Source organism: Symphalangus syndactylus, chromosome 9, assembly GCF_028878055.3.
Source record: "Symphalangus syndactylus isolate Jambi chromosome 9, NHGRI_mSymSyn1-v2.1_pri, whole genome shotgun sequence".
Classification (NCBI taxonomy): domain Eukaryota; kingdom Metazoa; phylum Chordata; class Mammalia; order Primates; family Hylobatidae; genus Symphalangus; species Symphalangus syndactylus.
Window position 1 is genome coordinate 22,475,858 of NC_072431.2, and position 17,876 is coordinate 22,493,733.

The 17,876-nt window shown below is 38.4% G+C and overlaps 1 protein-coding gene across 6 annotated transcripts in view; it reads right to left on the reverse strand.

The window, feature by feature from the left end:
- NUBPL (NUBP iron-sulfur cluster assembly factor, mitochondrial) overlaps positions 1-17,876 on the reverse strand; it is a 352,593-nt gene that overhangs the window by 145,804 nt on the left and 188,913 nt on the right. For all 6 annotated transcript variants that reach the window (XM_063645949.1, XM_063645948.1, XM_055291598.2 and 3 more), the window contains exon 7: positions 6,754-6,847. In XM_063645949.1, coding sequence (XP_063502019.1) covers positions 6,754-6,847 — 94 coding nt within the window. The remainder of the gene's footprint in view (positions 1-6,753; positions 6,848-17,876) is intronic.

The window sequence follows — 17,876 nt, forward strand, 5'->3', positions numbered from 1 at the left end:
TAGTTTCTAGAAAATACTATACATTTAGATGGAGCCTTTACATTCATTATCTTATTTGATCTTTACAAGTCTGTGGAGTTAAGCAAGTTTTCCACAGGTAAGGACAGAGAATCAGAAAGGTATTTAGCACCTTACTAAACATCACTTCAAGTAAATAAGATAATTTCTTTTCTTTTTTTTTTTTTTGAGACTGAGTCTTGCTCTGTTGCCCAGGCTGGAGTGCAGTGGCGCGATCTCCGCTCACTTCAAGCTCGGCCTCCCAGGTTCATGCCATTCTCCTGCCTCAGCCTCCCGAGTAGCTGGGACTACAGGCGCCCGCCACTATGCCCAGCTAATTTTTTGTATTTTTAGTAGAGACGGGGTTTCACCGTGTTAGCCAGGATGGTCTCGTTCTCCTGACCCCGTGATCCGCCCGCCTCGGCCTCCCAAAGTGCTGGGATTACAGGCGTGAGCCACCGTGCCTGGCGTAAATAAGATAATTTCTAATTACTGTATTACAATGGAACAATACTAGTTATTCTCATTAGTAATTTAATATAGGGCCTGCAAGTAATCAAATAGCAAATGCCCACATGCACACTACTATCCCACACACTAAAACAAAGGGAATACTAAAAGGCATCAACTGACCACATGGATATTATATACAGTACAGCAAAAAAAAAAAAAAAAGCCATAAATAAATACCTAAAATGAAAGTAGTTTTCTCTCAGAGGGGAAATAAAACAAAATGTATGTTTCCTTGAAAAATGCCTCCTTTAACATATACACAGAAAAAACACTTGGGTGAGAAGCAGTCAGGTGAGGCGCTCATAGGAATGAATCAGCAGGATGGTAAAAAAGATAAGGGGGCACAAATCTTTCTACATAGACAGTAATAGCTAGTCAGACTAGCTTTGTCATTGACTCAGTTAGTATTAATTGCATAAGCTATAGGCCGAGGTGCTTTAAAAGATACTATGATAAATAGGAAAAAATTTTTGCATTCAAGCAGCTTCCAGCCTAGTTGGAAAGATAATACAGTCACAGATAAAACACTTTCATTGATTCAACATTTCCTGAGTAGCTGCAGAAAGGCACTGAGTTTGGCACCCTGAGAAATGCAAAGATGAAAGAAAAACAGCCTAGCCCTCCAGGAAGTCAACAGTTTGCTAGAGAAGATAACATAGGTATGCAGGTTTTGAATGAAGAACATCAGAAGTGCTATAGGAATGATCCAAATATTATGCTATGTGATTTCCAAACAGGGGGAAGTGATTCCTAAATGGGGGTTTGGGGAAGATGGCAGGGAGTAGACATTTGAGCTAGATAGCTTTTAAAGATTACACACGATTTGAGTACTCACTGATTGGGGAGGAAAGGCATTCCAAGTGAGGATCAACTGTGTTGTAAAGACAGACTCTGGAAAGTAAAGGGAAGGTGGGAGTAGTGAGTACAAGGGGTTTTTTTCTAGAGGGATCCCAAATTATATGAAGGTGTTTACTGGGAAGGAGAGAGAGGTCAAATTACAAGGATACTCAAATGAGAATCTAAAGAGCTTATGTTGTTTATGGGATATGGGACATAAGAAAAGGGAGAAGAACACAAAGTATCTTAAAAGAGTTCTAACGTCAATGATAAGGAAAGAAAAACTGGGTTTATAATTAGAGAACATATAATTTAGTTAAGTCTGAAAGAGCAGACATGATTCTGACAGGCTGTTACAGGTTACATAAATTTATGAAAGTCATGATTCAGCCAGGCCAGCAATTCTTTAGTTGGTGCCATTCCCTCTAAATCTTGGGAGCTGGATCATTTTTGGTACCTTTTTAGATATGCTATCTGTGAAATGACACTGGCCTGAATAAACCCAAACCTCAGGAACTAAGGCTTTAACATACACACTTTAACACACACATAGACACAATCACATGCTCCCCAAATTCCCTTCAACATCCTTTTGGTAGGACATTTTTATTGTTTGCTATTTTTTTTTCTTTTTTTGTTTATCTCCATTTCCTTGCTGCCATTTTTTATAATTATAAAATTAATTCAAATTAATACAACTTCAATGTAGGAAATCTAGTCTTTCATTGTTATCCATTTTAATACTGACTTAATAACCACAGTATGAATGTACTAACACTGACTGCTACAACTCTATACAGAGAGCCAGGGTGTCTGAAAATGGGCCGTATGTTCAAGGCTGGTATATGAATCAGCACAAAGATAATACTGGTCTCTTCAAGAATCACTTGGGGCTATACTCCTAAAAGATGAAGAAAACTGCTTCTAGACTACCTCCAGAATTCTCCTGGAATGTGTGAGTTAAAGAGGCCCAAAGAAGTCTTTTAGGACTCAAAAAAATTACTGAATATAGTAAGCACCAATCCAGATAACGAGTTGGATATTCATCCCATAGGGGTGAACAAATTTAGGCATATTCACAGATAAATTTATTTTTTATCAAGGATTACCTAGATTAGAATAATTTCAACCTAAATGAATTTTAATGGATTAGGGCTAAACTCAGAAAAATTAATGAGTCAAATATTGTTTAGTTTTACATTAGGCCAGTTTGATATAGAGGTCAACAGCCTAAGCTTTAAACTCTGTCAAAATGAATATGAAACTTAGCTATGATCTACTGTAATTGTGTTATCTTATGAAAGCCACTAAACCCTTATGAGATTTAAGAAAATAGAAATCATATAACACCTGTAAGAATTAAATTTGAAAATTAATATACAGAAGACTGTCAGCCAATGGCAGTTTATTATTAACAGGCAATCACTGTGGTACCATTTCATACAGAAATCTACTGTCCATAAAGAATTAGTGCTTTTTATTGATTAAATTATTAAAGAACAAGCAAAGAAACCAAGGTATGGAGCAATCCTGAATGTTCTACAATGTATCATATTTATTCTTCAAGGTCCATCTCCATGAAGTGTTTTGTATTCCCCTTAATCTCACAGTCTCTTCCTTTGAAACCCCATAGCCTTGGGTTTAGATCTCTCATAAGCACTTCTCATACTGTGGATTACAGTCATACATGTCCTTTTCTTACTAGCCACTCTCTCCTGCTCCTCACCATGCCCTATCTCTTAGAGCTGGGGCTTTTAACCTGAGGAGTGTAAACTTCCTAAATTTATATACAAAATTAGTGTTTCTATATACCATATATAAATATATTTTCCTGGAGAAAATCCACAGTTTTCATCAAATTCTCATAAAAACTTTGAAAGTCAAAAAAGGTAAGGAACTCTTGTCTAGGAAATAGACTGATTTACTTATCCTTTTCTCCTCTACAGTGCTAGGCATTTACCTTGCATATCAATCAAAATTTATTGATATAATGGTTTATTAATAAATCATAAAATAAATTTTAGGTTTTGTTTAAATCTTTTTTTATTTTTATTTATTTTTGAGACAGGGTCTTATTCTATTACCCAGTTTGGAGTGCAATAGCATGAACACAGCTCACTGCAGCCTCGACCTCCAGGGCTCAAGCAATCCTCCTGCCTCAGCCTCCTAAGTAGCTGGGACCACAAGTGCACACCACCATTCCCAGCTAACTTTTTTTTTTTTAATATTCTTTTGTACATATAGGGTCTCATTATATTGCCCAGGCTGGTCTTGAACTCCTGGGCTCAAGTGATCTTCTTGCCTCAGCCTCCTAAAGTGCTGGGATTACAGGTATGAGCCACCACATCTGGCATTAATGCAATCTTTCAAAATACATTTTCTTACTTGGTCTTCCTTTAATGTAAAAAATACATTAAGAATAGTGGTTATCAGGGGCTGGGGAGAATGGAGGATCCATGGAGAGTTACTGTTTTTTGTTTTTTAAGACAGAGTCTTGCTCTGTCGCCCAGGCTGGAGTGCAGTGGCGCGATCTCGGCTCACTGCAAGCACCACCTCCCGGGTTCATGCCATTCTCCTGTCTCAGCCTCCCGAGTAGCTGGGACTACAGGTGCCCACCACCACACCAGGCTAATTTTTTGCATTTTTAGTAGAGACGGGGTTTCACCATGTTAGCCAGGATGGTCTCGATCTCCTGACCTAATGATCTGCCTGCCTCAGCCTCCCAAAGTGCTGGGATTATAGGCGTGAGCCACCACACCCGGCCAGAGAGTTACTGTTTAATGGCTCCAGAGTTTCAGTTTGAGAAGATGAAGGCTCTGGCGATGGTCAGTAGTGATGGCTGCACAACAATGTCAATATATTAATAGTACTACTTAACTGTTCTGCACATTTTACCACCACAACAAAAAAAAGACTGTGTCTTACTCTCATGTAATATTAACTGCCTATTACATGGCAGACTCTTCATCAGAGGAAAGGAAAAAAGAAATATACTGGTTAAATTTTAGGATATAAGAAAGAATGGGGAAGAAAATCTCAACCTCTATATGCAATGCTGGTGTTGGAGTATAAATACAAACTAAAATACGGTAATTTAATCATAAATCTTGTCCAAAGGGGCTTAAAGAAAAGTAAATGGAGGAAAAAACTGCTTAGGCAACATCAGTTTATCTGTGTGAGGTAAATTAAACTTTTTCAAGGTGCCAAGTCACTACTCAAGGCATAAATGAGAATTTAGCCCAATTTTACTAATGTATTATCTATACGAATAATGCAAGTATTTTGTATGCTTGCAAAAGGCATTCCAAGGTATCAGAAGCACATTTTTTTTAAATGAACATTTGGTAAATAATCTTAAAGTTTGTAAATATAAAAGATCCTAAAACTATAAATACCTTAAAAAGGAAAAAGCAAAAAAAAAAAAAAGAAAAATCACAGTATGAAAAAATGAATTATTTTCATATACCATTTTACTCCCATCTCATATTTTACAGTCTGCCTTACCAAAGAAAAAGTCTCAGACTCAATTAAGATTACAAATATGTTAAAATAGCAAAAGTATCTCTATTAATGAGGCTATACTGATATTTCCAAACAACATGTATATTTTGTTAAAAACTTAGATTCTAAACATTTTGATCATTAAATGTCAAGGAATTGTTTGGTAATCACTATATAACTAATTAGCAAAGATATTTTAAAATTCCATTATCTTCCCAGAAATCCTTTTATTTATAGATTTGCAACTCTTGTCTAGTGGAATCTAGGAAAATCTTTAGAAACAGATTCAATATAAAGGGCAACTACTGTATTAATATTTAAATTCCGTATCATAAAAAAGATATGCACTACCATATTGAAGTATTATGTATTTGATATAAGCTATGTTTATTGCTTTCTTGACTTTAATATTAATTAGCAGACTATAAAATTCTCCCATAGTTGTATTTACCAAAAAGCCAATTTTCCTAATATTTATTCTTTTTTTTTTGAGACAGTCTCACTCTGTCGCCCAAGCTGGAGTGCAATGGTGCTATCTCAGCTCACTGCAAGCTCTGCCTCCTGGGTTCATGCCATTCTCCTGCCTCAGCCTCCCACCACCTGCCTACAGGTGCCCACCACCACGCCCAGCTAACTTTTTGTATTTTCAGTAGAGACGTGGTTTCACCGTGTTAGCCAGGATGGTCTTGATCTCCTGACCTTGGGATCCGCCCACCTCAGCCTCCCAAGGTGCTGGGATTACAGGCGTGAGCCACTGCACCCAGCCCCTAATATTTATTCTTATTCAGTATTCACTCAATAAATATTTACCGAGTGCCTGTCATGTACCAGTGGTATAAGTGCTGCACGGCAGTGAACCAGTCATGTTCTGCCTAAAAAGTACTTAATGCTCCTGTTTTCCTAGAACGCAGATTTATACTACCACCTCTGTGAAGTGTTAGAGCAGACAGATAGCTAGACACGAGCAGGAGGGAGAGCCCCTGAGAAAAGGAGGACTAGAAAATCTCACACCCCAGAGACTACTCAAAACCTGCATGCTAGGTATGAACAGAGAGGACGGGAAATACCTATGCAGAAAGGAACACCCTCAAATACCCCTTAAGATGCCCAGTAATTGCTCACTCTACAGTTAAGCTGTCAGAATGTAGCTAGGTACATGCTGATATGAAGTGAAAGAGGGCAAAGGGGAAATTCCTAAGAGATACACAGGCACAGTAAGTACAGATTTAACCACTATATGACCTTCCTGGGGTGGCGGTAAGGAGCAACAATGCCATTAAGTAGACTTCATATCCAACACTGGGCACACACATGTGCATCAACTCAGAGTAAGAGAATCCTAGAAAACTGTGGCAAGAACTAGTCAGGGACAAGGTAGAGACTTAAAGCAGAAGTGGGAAACTAGCCAAAGACAACGGCAGAGACTTGAGACAGGCAGGAACTTAAAGAAAGAGTCCACCACAATGAAAACTGCAATGTTGAACTCTCAGGGCTGCTGGCTCATTTTCTTTCCAGCAGCCCACTCTGCCTCCTCCTTCAGAGCATACTGTCTTTGCTACTACTTAACCCTTGCTGCTACTACTGCTGTTTTTCCAGCCTGCTCCTCTCTTTCTTCAATAAATTCTCTGTTCTTTTTGCTAAAATTGTCTCTTGGACAAATTCTTTTTCCCAAGAACAAGAACCACAGACTTCGCTCTTCCTAGTAACAAAAGTGTCATGGTTTTATAAATATACTTATTCTGGTAATATTTTGAATAATTTATGCTTCTGATCTCTAATGAAAAATTTATAAGTGAATGAATATTTTTAAGACAAAATATTTGCCTAACATGGAGTTTGTTTTTTGGTATAGCAATAACAACATATCAAAAAAAGTACAAATTACTTTAAACTTTGAAGATTTACCTGTTATAGGAATATTCTGTGAGACTGACAACTGCACATCTCCAGTTCCTGGTGGCATGTCAACAACTAAGTAGTCCAGTTGACCCCAATCTACCTAAAAAGATGACACAGATTATATCATTGTATAAAAATTCAATGTTAAATAGTGATGTAAACAAAATTAATGTGTTAATAACAAATCTAAAATCATAGCTATCACTTGAGCCATTGCTAGGTACAAGGCACTATGCTGAGTCCTAAGGATACATGGATAAATAAATGACAGGCCCTTCCACTAAGAAGCCTTCTTTGAATGGCAAGTTTAAACTTCCAGATGACTCATCTGCATACACACACGCTAATATTGAACTCACTTCCCAGTAGGCTTCTATTCAGGACCATTCACTTATTTTTACTGGGTGTAGCCCACATTTTGCCTAAAGAAGGTATTAGCTTTTTGCCCCCTTTTTTAAAAGTTTGCATTTCCCATGCTAATATAATTTTTTAAAGTTTATTATATTTCCTTCACAAAAATACACTAAGAATGAAAACCAAAACTTAATAATAAAAAATTTAATATAACTTGAGTCCCAATATTATTAACATTTTGATTCTTTCTTTCAAGGCATTTATTTATACCCAGAATATTCACCTATATAACCAAGTCCTTACTGCTCAGCCTTCATTTAGATAGGTCTCAAGGGTACCTCAGGTTCTTTACTCCTCAGATACTTCTTCCTTCTGAGTCCCTAGTCTCTATTAATGGTCCAAGGATCTTCTCAATTGTAAAGCAGAAACGTGGAATCACACTAACTCTTCCTTTTCCTTCACTATCCCCAATCAGTTATTCTGCCTTCTAAAAATCTCTCAAACACACCCACTTCTCTCTTTCTCCACTGCCAAGAACCCAAGTGAGGCCACCACCATCTATTATTATTAAAGCCTCCCAACCAACCTCTCTGGCTCCAGCACTGCCTATCTAGTCTGTTGCTAACAATGCTGAAAAATGGAAGTTTGATAGTGCTACATTTTGTTTAAAACTCTTCTCTTGCCTTTAGGATAATATCTAAACTTAAGCTCCAGAACACTCTGCCTGTTCTTCTTCACTTGCTAATTCCTCTTCATTCTTCAGATCCCAGCTTAAAATTCACTTCTTTGGGGAAATCTCCACTAACTCCCATTAGATTAAAGTGTTTCTACTACATACTTCCTCTAATCACCTATTCATTCATTTGCCCAAGAAATGTTTACTGAATACCTACTATGTATTGGGCATTGAGCTAGGTATTGACAATTAAATGGTATCATGATTCCTGCCCTCACAGAAGTTACAATATAGAGACAGAGATATCGGGCAGATAACTATCCTCATAAATACAAAATCACCAGCTTTATAATACAAGAAGCACCATGAAGACAGTAAAATGTACACAGAAAAGAGCTTGCTAACTTTGAGAAACTGAAAGAGCAATATGGCTAGAGAGCAGTGATAACTATCCTCATAAATACAAAATCACCAGCTTTATAATACAAGAAGCACCATGAAGACAGTAAAATGTACACAGAAAAGAGCTTGCTAACTTTGAGAAACTGAAAGAGCAATATGGCTAGAGAGCAGTGAGTAAAGAGAAGGGTATCATTCATTTACTGTTGTTTCATGATCTGTCTTCCTATAAAACTGTAAACTGAGTTAAATCACCTTAGCACAGAATGGACAAACAGGAGACACTTAAGACGTTTTCTTTCAAGGAATGAATGGCTAAATGAACACATGCAAAGGCTTGATTTTTTTAAACCTAAGTGGAAACTGTATATAATTTCAAACTGTGCTCCTTAAAACTTAATAACATGTAATATGTCCTTTCCATATAATCATGCTTTTATTTATTTATTTATTTATTTATTTATTTATTTATTTATTCATTTTTGTGACAGGGTCTCACTCTATCACCCAGGCTGGAATGCAGTGGCATGCTCACAGCTCACTACAGCCTCAACCTCCTGGGCTGAAGTGATCCTCCCACCTCAGCCTCCCTAATAGCTGGGACTATAGACGTGTGCCACCATGCCTGGCCAATTTTTGTATTTTTTGTGGAGACAGGGTTTCGCCATGTTCCCAAGCTGGTCTCAAACTCCTAGGCTCAAGTGATCCTCCCACTTTGGTCTCCCAAAGTGTTGAGATTACAGGCATGAGTCACCGTGCCTGGCCTATAATCATACTTTTAAAATAAAAAGTGTAGATGATATTGGGTCAAACAGATTCATTCATATGTCAATACAACTATTCAACACACATGAATTGAGAATTGACTGGGTTTCAGACATTGTTCCAGGTGATGATAATAGAGCAATAAACATAATAAAATCACAACCATGATGGAACTGACAATTTAGTGAAGGAGACATGTAGAAAGACAGATAGACAGACAAACAAATCAGGAAGTAATAAGTGCTGTGAAGAAAACTACAGGTATCCCTTACTACAGCAGTCCACAACCTTTTTGGCACCAGGGACCATTCTGCGGAAGACAATTTTTCCACGGATGGGGGCAGGGGAGGGCTTCAGGATGATTCAAGTGATTTACATTTATCATTAGATTTTCACAAGGAGTGTGCAACCTAGATCCCTCACAATAGGGTCCATGCTCATACGAGAATCTAATGCCACTGCTGATCTGACAGGAGGCAGAGCTCAGCTTCATTCACTAACCCATTGTTCACCTCTTGCTGTGCAGTCAGTTCCTAACAGACCATGGTCTGGTACTGGTCTGTGGGCTAAGGGTTGGGAACCCCTGCCTTACTATACAAAATTACTTGGTCCCTGATTTAGATATCCAGATCAAATAAGAATAAATATTTTAGAAAATCTCTTCAATTACCAAATTTCAGACAGTGAGTATTAAGAGTTCAGACAGCAAAGGATTTATCAACGAATTTATTTGAATCTCTTTGGTCCCCAAGGTCAGATGGTGTAGAGTAAGGAGAAAGAATTCAATGGTGGCAACCTACAAAATGGGAGAAAATTTTCGCAATCTACTCATCTGACAAAGGGTTAATATCCAGAATCTACAATGAACTCAAACAAATTTACAAGAAAAAAACAAACAACCCCATCAAAAAGTGGGCGAAGGACATGAACAGACACTTCTCAAAAGAAGACATTTATGCAGCCAAAAAACACATGAAAAAATGCTCATCATCACTGGCCATCAGAGAAATGCAAATCAAAACCACAATAAGATACCATCTCACACCAGTTAGAATGGCCATCATTAAAAAGTCAGGAAACAACACGTGCTGGAGAGGATGTGGAGAAATAGGAACACTTTACACCGTTGGTGGGACTGTAAACTAGTTCAACCATTGTGGAAGTCAGTGTGGCGATTCCTCAGGGATCTAGAACTAGAAATACCATTTGACCCAGCCATCCCATTACTGGGTATATACCCAAAGGACTATAAATCATGCTGCTATAAAGACACATGCACACGTATGTTTATTGCGGCACTATTCACAATAGCAAAGACTTGGAACCAACCCAAATGTCCAACAACGATAGACTGGATTAAGAAAATGTGGCACATATACACCATGGAATACTATGCAGCCATAAAAAATGATGAGTTCATGTCCTTTGTAGGGACATGGATGAAACTGGAAACCATCATTCTCAGTAAACTATCGCAAGGACAAAAAACCAAACACCACATGTTCTCACTCATAGGTGGGAATTGAACAATGAGAACACATGGACACAGGAAGGGGAACATCACACTCCAGGGACTGTTGTGGGGTGGGGGGAGGGTAGAGGGACAGCATTAGGAGATATACCTAATGCTAAATGACGATTTAATGGGTGCAGCACACCAACATGGCACATGGATACATATGTAACAAACCTGCACATTGTGCACATGTACCCTAAAACTTAAAGTATAATAATAAAAAAAAAGAAAAGAAAAATGCAAAAGAAAAAAAAAAAAGAATTGAATGGTGGAAGGTGTTACTTTAGACAGGGTGGTCAGACTCCTGAATAAAATGAGAAAACAACTGATGCAAATATCTGAAGGAAAGCACTCCAGCCAGAAGCCACAATAAGTGCAAAGGCCCTAAAATGGGAATATATTTGCTACATTCAAGCAATAGCAAAAAAGCCAGTATAGCCTTTATAAAACAGCATCCCCATAACCATTAAACTCTCTCCTTCCCTGACATCATGTTTTCTTCAAAACATTCCTCAGTATCTGACATTATATGCTGATTTGTTTTTTAGGAATCCTATCTAATTTCCCAAACACATGTACTTGATATTGACATAATGACATACTTTAATAGACTGATGAAATGATGAACATAATGAATTCATTCTCAATACAGGGTTCTTCGGCTTGAAAAATAGTTACCCCGAGACCACCCATGACCTTCATCTATGAAACTGTGAAATAAAATAATTGAAAATCTAAGCTGCTGGAGCTTTACATTATTTTGAGCCCTTAAAGAAATGTGATCATGAGGCCTGAGTCACATGACAGGCAATTGGAACCTAGAAAGCTATAACTCTGTTTCTCTGATTAGAGATTAGCCTTCTTCCTTACCTACAATGTTTCAATGTTTTGTAAAATGAATAAAGGGTGTCAGGGAAGGTTCCTTCCCTCTTCTCTGTTGATTTCCTAATATATTAACTTCCCTCTCAACCTTTCTCATACAAAGACTTCATGACCTCATGACTATCACATTATCTTAAGATGGAATATCAAATATACCCTTAAATTGGAAAGGAAATGAAAACCAGCTGTAAAGAAAACAAGCCACAGGGAAAAAGAAAACGAACTGTAACTAAATTGTTATAACCCATAAATCAGCCTTATATAGAAAATGTTGTGATCCTGTTAAATTTCTTTGTTTTCTTCCTATATGCAAGACCTTAACTTTTAAATTCAGAGTGCTGACTCCATTTCTCTGGAGTCTGTGTTCCCTGAATGGCCGTTCCTAGCCTTTCACATTAATAAACTCTTTAAAACTGGATTCTGATCCTTTTGATTACTTCAGGTTGACAAAACTTACCCCAAAAGATGAAGGATCATTTTCTTTTTATATTCTTGGCAGTAAAACTCCTAGCACTGGCAAACTGACACGTCTCTGGGTTTCAGAGAACATCAAATGACTGGTGCCAATAATTTATCATTGTTTTTCCCTGGCACTTACTCATATTTGTCATGTTACTTTCAATTTCTTATTTCTTTAAAGAAAACTGCTATTGGCCAGGTGTGGTGGCTCATGCCTGTAATCCCAGCACTTTGGGAGGCCAAGGCATATGTATCACTTGAGGTCAGGAGTTTGAGACTAGCCTAGCCAATATGGTGAAACCCCGTCTCGGCTAAAAATACAACAATTAGCTGGGCCTGGTGGTGGGTGTCTGTAGTCCCAGCTACTTGGGAGGCTGAGGCATGAGAATCTCTTGAACCCAGGAGGCAGAGGTTGCAGTAAGCCAAGGCTGCTCCACTGCATTCCAACCTGGGTGACAGCGAGACTCCGTCTCAGAAAAAAAAAAAAAAAAAAAAAAAAGGAACTGCTGTTAAGGTTCCAAGAAACAAAAAATACTTCACAGTTAAGGCAATTCATTTCAAATGACTCTAAATTGAATTTAATGAACCTGAAAAACACCTAGGCCAGTACCTTCATCACACATAGTAGGCTTTCTATAAAGGCTTGCTGATAAACCAAGCAAACGACCACGCAGAATCTAGTGCTCAGACTGAGTAGTAAGTACTGAATTAGGAGGTGGACACTATATGGCAGGATCCAGAATCCAATCAGATTGAGCCCTGGCATACCCCATGGCAGGATCCAATCAGATCATGCTTCCTGGCATCACCTTGTTGCAAGATACAATAAAATCACACCTCATTACCCTATGCTTATAAAAGCTGACCAGCCCCCAGCTCAGGGAGATGGATTTGAGCATTTCCTTCTGCCTCCTTATTAGCTGACTCACAATAAACCTTTCTCAATGTAAAATCCTGGTGCTGTGGTGTTTGGATTTCCACTGAGCATAGGCAAAGTGACCCCACTGGTTTGGTGACAAAATGGTGGCCATGAAAGGACCAAAATTAGGTCTCTCCTTGACTTCTTAAATTTAATAGAAAGACTAAATATGTTTGGTCTCTAAAAATTATGATATAGGAAAACATGTTTTTCTAATAATTATAAAATGGTTCTTATTTATAAAAGACTGATATACAAATAGGCAATTCAAGATTTCTATGTTTATTTTTGTTTGTTTTTTAGACAGAGTCTCACTCTGTCTGTCGCCCAGGCTGGAGTGCAGTGGCACAATCTTGGCTCACTGCAACCTCATCTCCCAGGTTCAAACCATCCTCTTGCCTCAGCCTCCCCAGTAGCTGGGATGACAGGTGCCCACCATCACAATTGGCTAATGTTTTTGTATTTTTAGTAGAGACGGGGTTTCACCATGTTGGCCAGGCTGGTCTCAAACTCCTGATCTCAGGTGATATGCCTACCTTGGCCTCCCAAAGTGCGGGGATTACAGGTGTAAGCCACCACACCCAGCAAGATTTCTATGTTTTTAATAAAATTTAAGGTTACTAAGAGTTAAAAATTCTAATTTATAATTCTTCAAATGAACACCAAAGTGTTAAAAACACCAAAAGGTGTTTTTTATTTGTTTGTTTGTTTGTTTTTTGAGACAGAGTCTCGCTCTGTCACCCAGGCTGGAGTGCAGCGGCGCAATCTCAGCTCACTGCAACCTCCGCCTCCCAGGTTCAAGCAATTCTCCAGTCTCAGCCTCCTGAGTAGCTGAGATTTCAGGCACCTACCACCACACCTGGCTAATTTTTGTACTTTTAGTAGAGATGGGGATTCGCCATCTTGCTCAGGCTGGTCTTGAACTCCTAACCTCGTGATATGCCTGCCTCGGCCTCCCAAACTGTTGGGATTACAGGCGTCAGGCACTGCACCTGGCCAGGTGTGTTTTTAATAAGAAAAAATTATAAGAAACACATAAAATATGTTCTTCAGTGAGAAAAAAATTATTTTGTCAAATTTGGAGGTTATTTAAAAGGAGCTTCACAATATGGATTTAGAAAGGAAACAGAAACAAGATAAAATGGAACTAGTAATAAAGGGAGAGAGACATGTAAGAAAGTTATGGATATGAAGAAAAGAGAATAGTTTTGTATAAGAAAGAATCATATGTAGTAAATCTTTGTCCTAAAGTAAAATGACTGGTTATTTAAGAAAGAGAATTATAGGGAAAGGTAGAAAGTCTAAGCATGTCATAGATGGTCTGAGTAAGTCATGAAAAGGTTAATAAATAGAAATTTTAAGAAAGAAACTTGGGGTGTGAATAAGTTGGCTATAATTAAAAGAAATTTTAAACAGTCTTTCTAGGCAGTGAATGTTGATATTAAAACACAGAACTTATAATTTTGGCCCTCTATGTTAAAATAACAAGAGTGTCTTAAGACATCAATTTGCTCTTGGTAAGATTGCAAGAGGTTTTGATTTTTAATTCTGAAGTCTGTTTCTTTAACAGCCATTCTCTGAATTACGAGTAAGTTTCTCTCTCTGGTTCATTTCTTCCTGAGAACTGTCTAGTTTCTCTGGTTTCAGGTTTATCTTGAAGGTCTAGAAAAGCAATATTTTATCCCAGTATAAATTGGTTCTGTATTTTTATATGTCTGCACTGTTTCATGCAACCAGGCCTTAAATGTCTGAATTATTTCATGTAACCAGGACTTCCTATGCTGTTGCTAAATGTATTCCCCTGCTCAAAGTAACTGGCCTAGGAAACAAAGATTGCTTAGGAAGACTGAGGTTTAAAAGAGTTAAGGTTTTTACATTCATGTAACTTTCTGTACTGCTTTTGAAGTCTTTTGATTGTCACTCTGGTTAAATGAGTAACTACTATTTGGCAGTGACCTATGATTCTGTTGAAGGAAGTACTTCGAACGTTTTGATGTCTTTGGTAGGTTCTCCCAGGATCCAAATCCTAAATCAAGCTTCTTGGCCTAAAATTAACTTTGACATTTTACAGGTGGACCCCCTGGAGAGCCTCAAAGGGTGCATTTCTCATCTTACAGAGATTTTAAATGATTAAGCTTATTTGGTAAATAATATGGGAAGCACTGTCAAATAAGGAATGCTGTTGAATTTCCTTTAAGTTATATTTGTGTAAATGTGTTATTAAAAGTTATTCCAAATTGTATAAGATTCCTAAAATTCGGATATGTTAGGGTATATATCATGATGTGAAATTAGTTATATGCTACCGAAATACCTAGATTTCTCTGTTAGTTATAAACTCTGATCAGATCTTTGACTGTGACTGTTCTGAATTTTTGTTATCCACAGTTATTATCTTAAATTTTTCTCTGGAAGCACTTGCAATTGGCTATAATCCAAAATCATTAATTAAGACTGAGCAAAACAAAATTACATGAAGTTAAGTAATTGTTAAGACTTAATTTTTAAGTCTTAACTTAATCGTTAAGTCATAACTTAATTGTTACGACTTAAATGTTTTGTTTTCCAGACTTAGGAAATTTTCTGTCATAAGTTATTTAGAGTTTGCAATAATTTGATAACATATCCTTTGTGAACAAGGGTGGAAGCATTTGCTTTTCCTCACAACTTGATTCCTACAAAATTTAGAAACCATTAGTGAGTATTCTTATTTTTATGTAATGTAAGTTCAGTAAAAATCTGCTCTCTCAGCTGGGCACAGTGGCTCACACCTGTAATTCAAGCATTCTGGGAGGCCAAGGAGGGTGGATCACGAGGTCAGGAGTTCGCAGACTAGCCTGGCCAACCTGGTGAAACCCCATCTCTACTAAAAAAAATACAAAAAATTAGCCAGGCATGGTGGCACGCACCTGTAATCCCAGCTACTCCGGAGACTGAGGCAAGAGAATTGCTTAAACCTGGGGGGCAGAGGTTGCAGTGAGTCAAGATCTCTCGCCACTGCACTCCAGCCTGGGTAAGAGAGCAAGACCCTATCTCAGGGAAAAAAAAAAAATCTGCTCTCTCTTTATAAGCAAGATGCAATGGGAAACACTGGTTATATTACCAAGGTTTGGACTGAAATGTCATATTTAAGAATGTGAATAAAATGCCTGGCTTCAGGAGTTCCCAGCTTTACAGAGAGTGAATGAAAACTGTCACTTCCTGGCAGGCCCAAGAACCTTAAGACTGTAAGTAAAATCTAAAACCTGCCTTGGTTTGGCTTCCCAGCTGTAAAAGATTCTAAATCTGAGATTTCTTAGATGATCACTGTGGAGAGAAAAAGTTATGCTTCTAAGGAAAGCAAAAGTACATCTGTTATTAGATTGTAACTCTGTACACTGTCTTCAAGTCCTTGTTATCTATCTGTAGATTGGACTGAATCTTCCTAAGTTCCTCCAATAGTTGGTTATAACTAAATCCCAATGGAGTCCCTCAGCCCTCTTTCCACAATCCAGCCTAGAGATGCTCTGAGGACATTCAGGGGATTTCCCCTTTTTAAATCTGATATTACTTGTGTAATATCAGAATTGGGGACAAACTAGACCTTTAGGATACTATGACCCCTTGTCTCAGAGCAGTTGATGCTGTCTCTTCCTTGTAAAAGCCATAGAGAAGATAGTTATGGGGCTACCTCTCACTATCTCCATTCCATACTCTGTCACGGCTCTCTTCAAGTCACATCATAAGCCAGCTAGCAAACCATGAAGTTCTCTTTCTTTCTTTCTTTCTTTTTCTTTTTCTTGAGTTTTACTCTTGTTGCCCAGGCTGGAGTGCAATGGCGCCATCTCGGTTCACTGCAACCTCCACCTCCCAGGTTCAAGAGATTCTCCCTCAGCCTCCCGAATAGCTGGGATTACAGGCATGCACCACCATGCCCAGCTAATTTTGTAATTTTAGTAGAGATGGGGTTTCTCCATGTTGGTCAGGCTGGTCTCAAACTCGCAACCTCAGGTAATCCACCTGCCTCGCCCTCCCAAAGTGCTGGGATTACAAGCATGAGCCACCACGCCTGACCCATAAGGTTCTCTTTCTATCCTCACCTCACCATCACCTGGTGTAATAACTTGCCCAATCCTGCCACTTTACTTACCTTTCCTAACGCCAAGTCTGCCTAATAAGTGGAACTGCATGCACTTACTAGGTCATGTCTTTTAGTCAAAGGTAAAACAGCCAGTATTTATAAAGACATCAGGTATGCCTTCAAGGTTGCTCATGACTTTGGTATCTGTGTAAAAGTTGTCCACAATACACTACTGGAAAACTGTTGCATGCCTCCATGGGCCACTTCTCATTACTGAGTGGTGCCTTTAAAGTATGGCAACAAGATTTTATTTAGCTCCCTGCCTCACAAGGAAACCATCGTGTACTAATTATGATTTGCATGTTTTCAAACTGGGTTAACGCCTTCTTCTTGATAGGTCACAGCAATGGCAGTAGTTAAGCCTTACTGGAAAAATTATACCAACCTGGGAAGTCTCTCAAGAACTTCATAGTGACTAAGGAACTCATTTTACAGGGCAAATTATTCAAAATGTTTACAAAATTTGGCCTATTAACATCCAGTGGGGTGGTGGAACAGACCAACAGAATAATAAAAGCCCAATGACAAAGATCTGAGTGGCATTTAGCCTGCCTTTGCCCTAGGCCCTTTATTTAGTCTTTTTTAACCTTGGTGGGCATTCAAAACCCTCTCTCTGGAGTTCTGAATTCATCCAGTCAGGAGAAACCACATTGTTTTTTTGGTTTGTTTGTTTGTTTGTTTTTGTCTGTTCAGCCCCCACTCACCTCCTGGGAAAGGACTTCTTAGAAACTTGCCAGGTCCACATATCCTTCTCCCAAAAAAGGAGAAAATAATACTTGAGTTATCCTCACCAGGAGATCTGGCCATAGATAGATCTTATGCAAATTCCCATCTATTCAGTCAGTTTCACTAATTCTACCCCTCCTGCTCTCCAAGAGCTACCTGAGAGTCTTGAGGCACATGCCAACACTGATAATGACCCCATGGATTATAGTTGGAGGACACTCTCACGGATGTGATTTGCTGAAAGGGATTAACTCTAGTGAAGGAGCTGCACAGGAAGGTTTCTGAGGTCCTGGTTTGGACTAGGTTCTGTTTG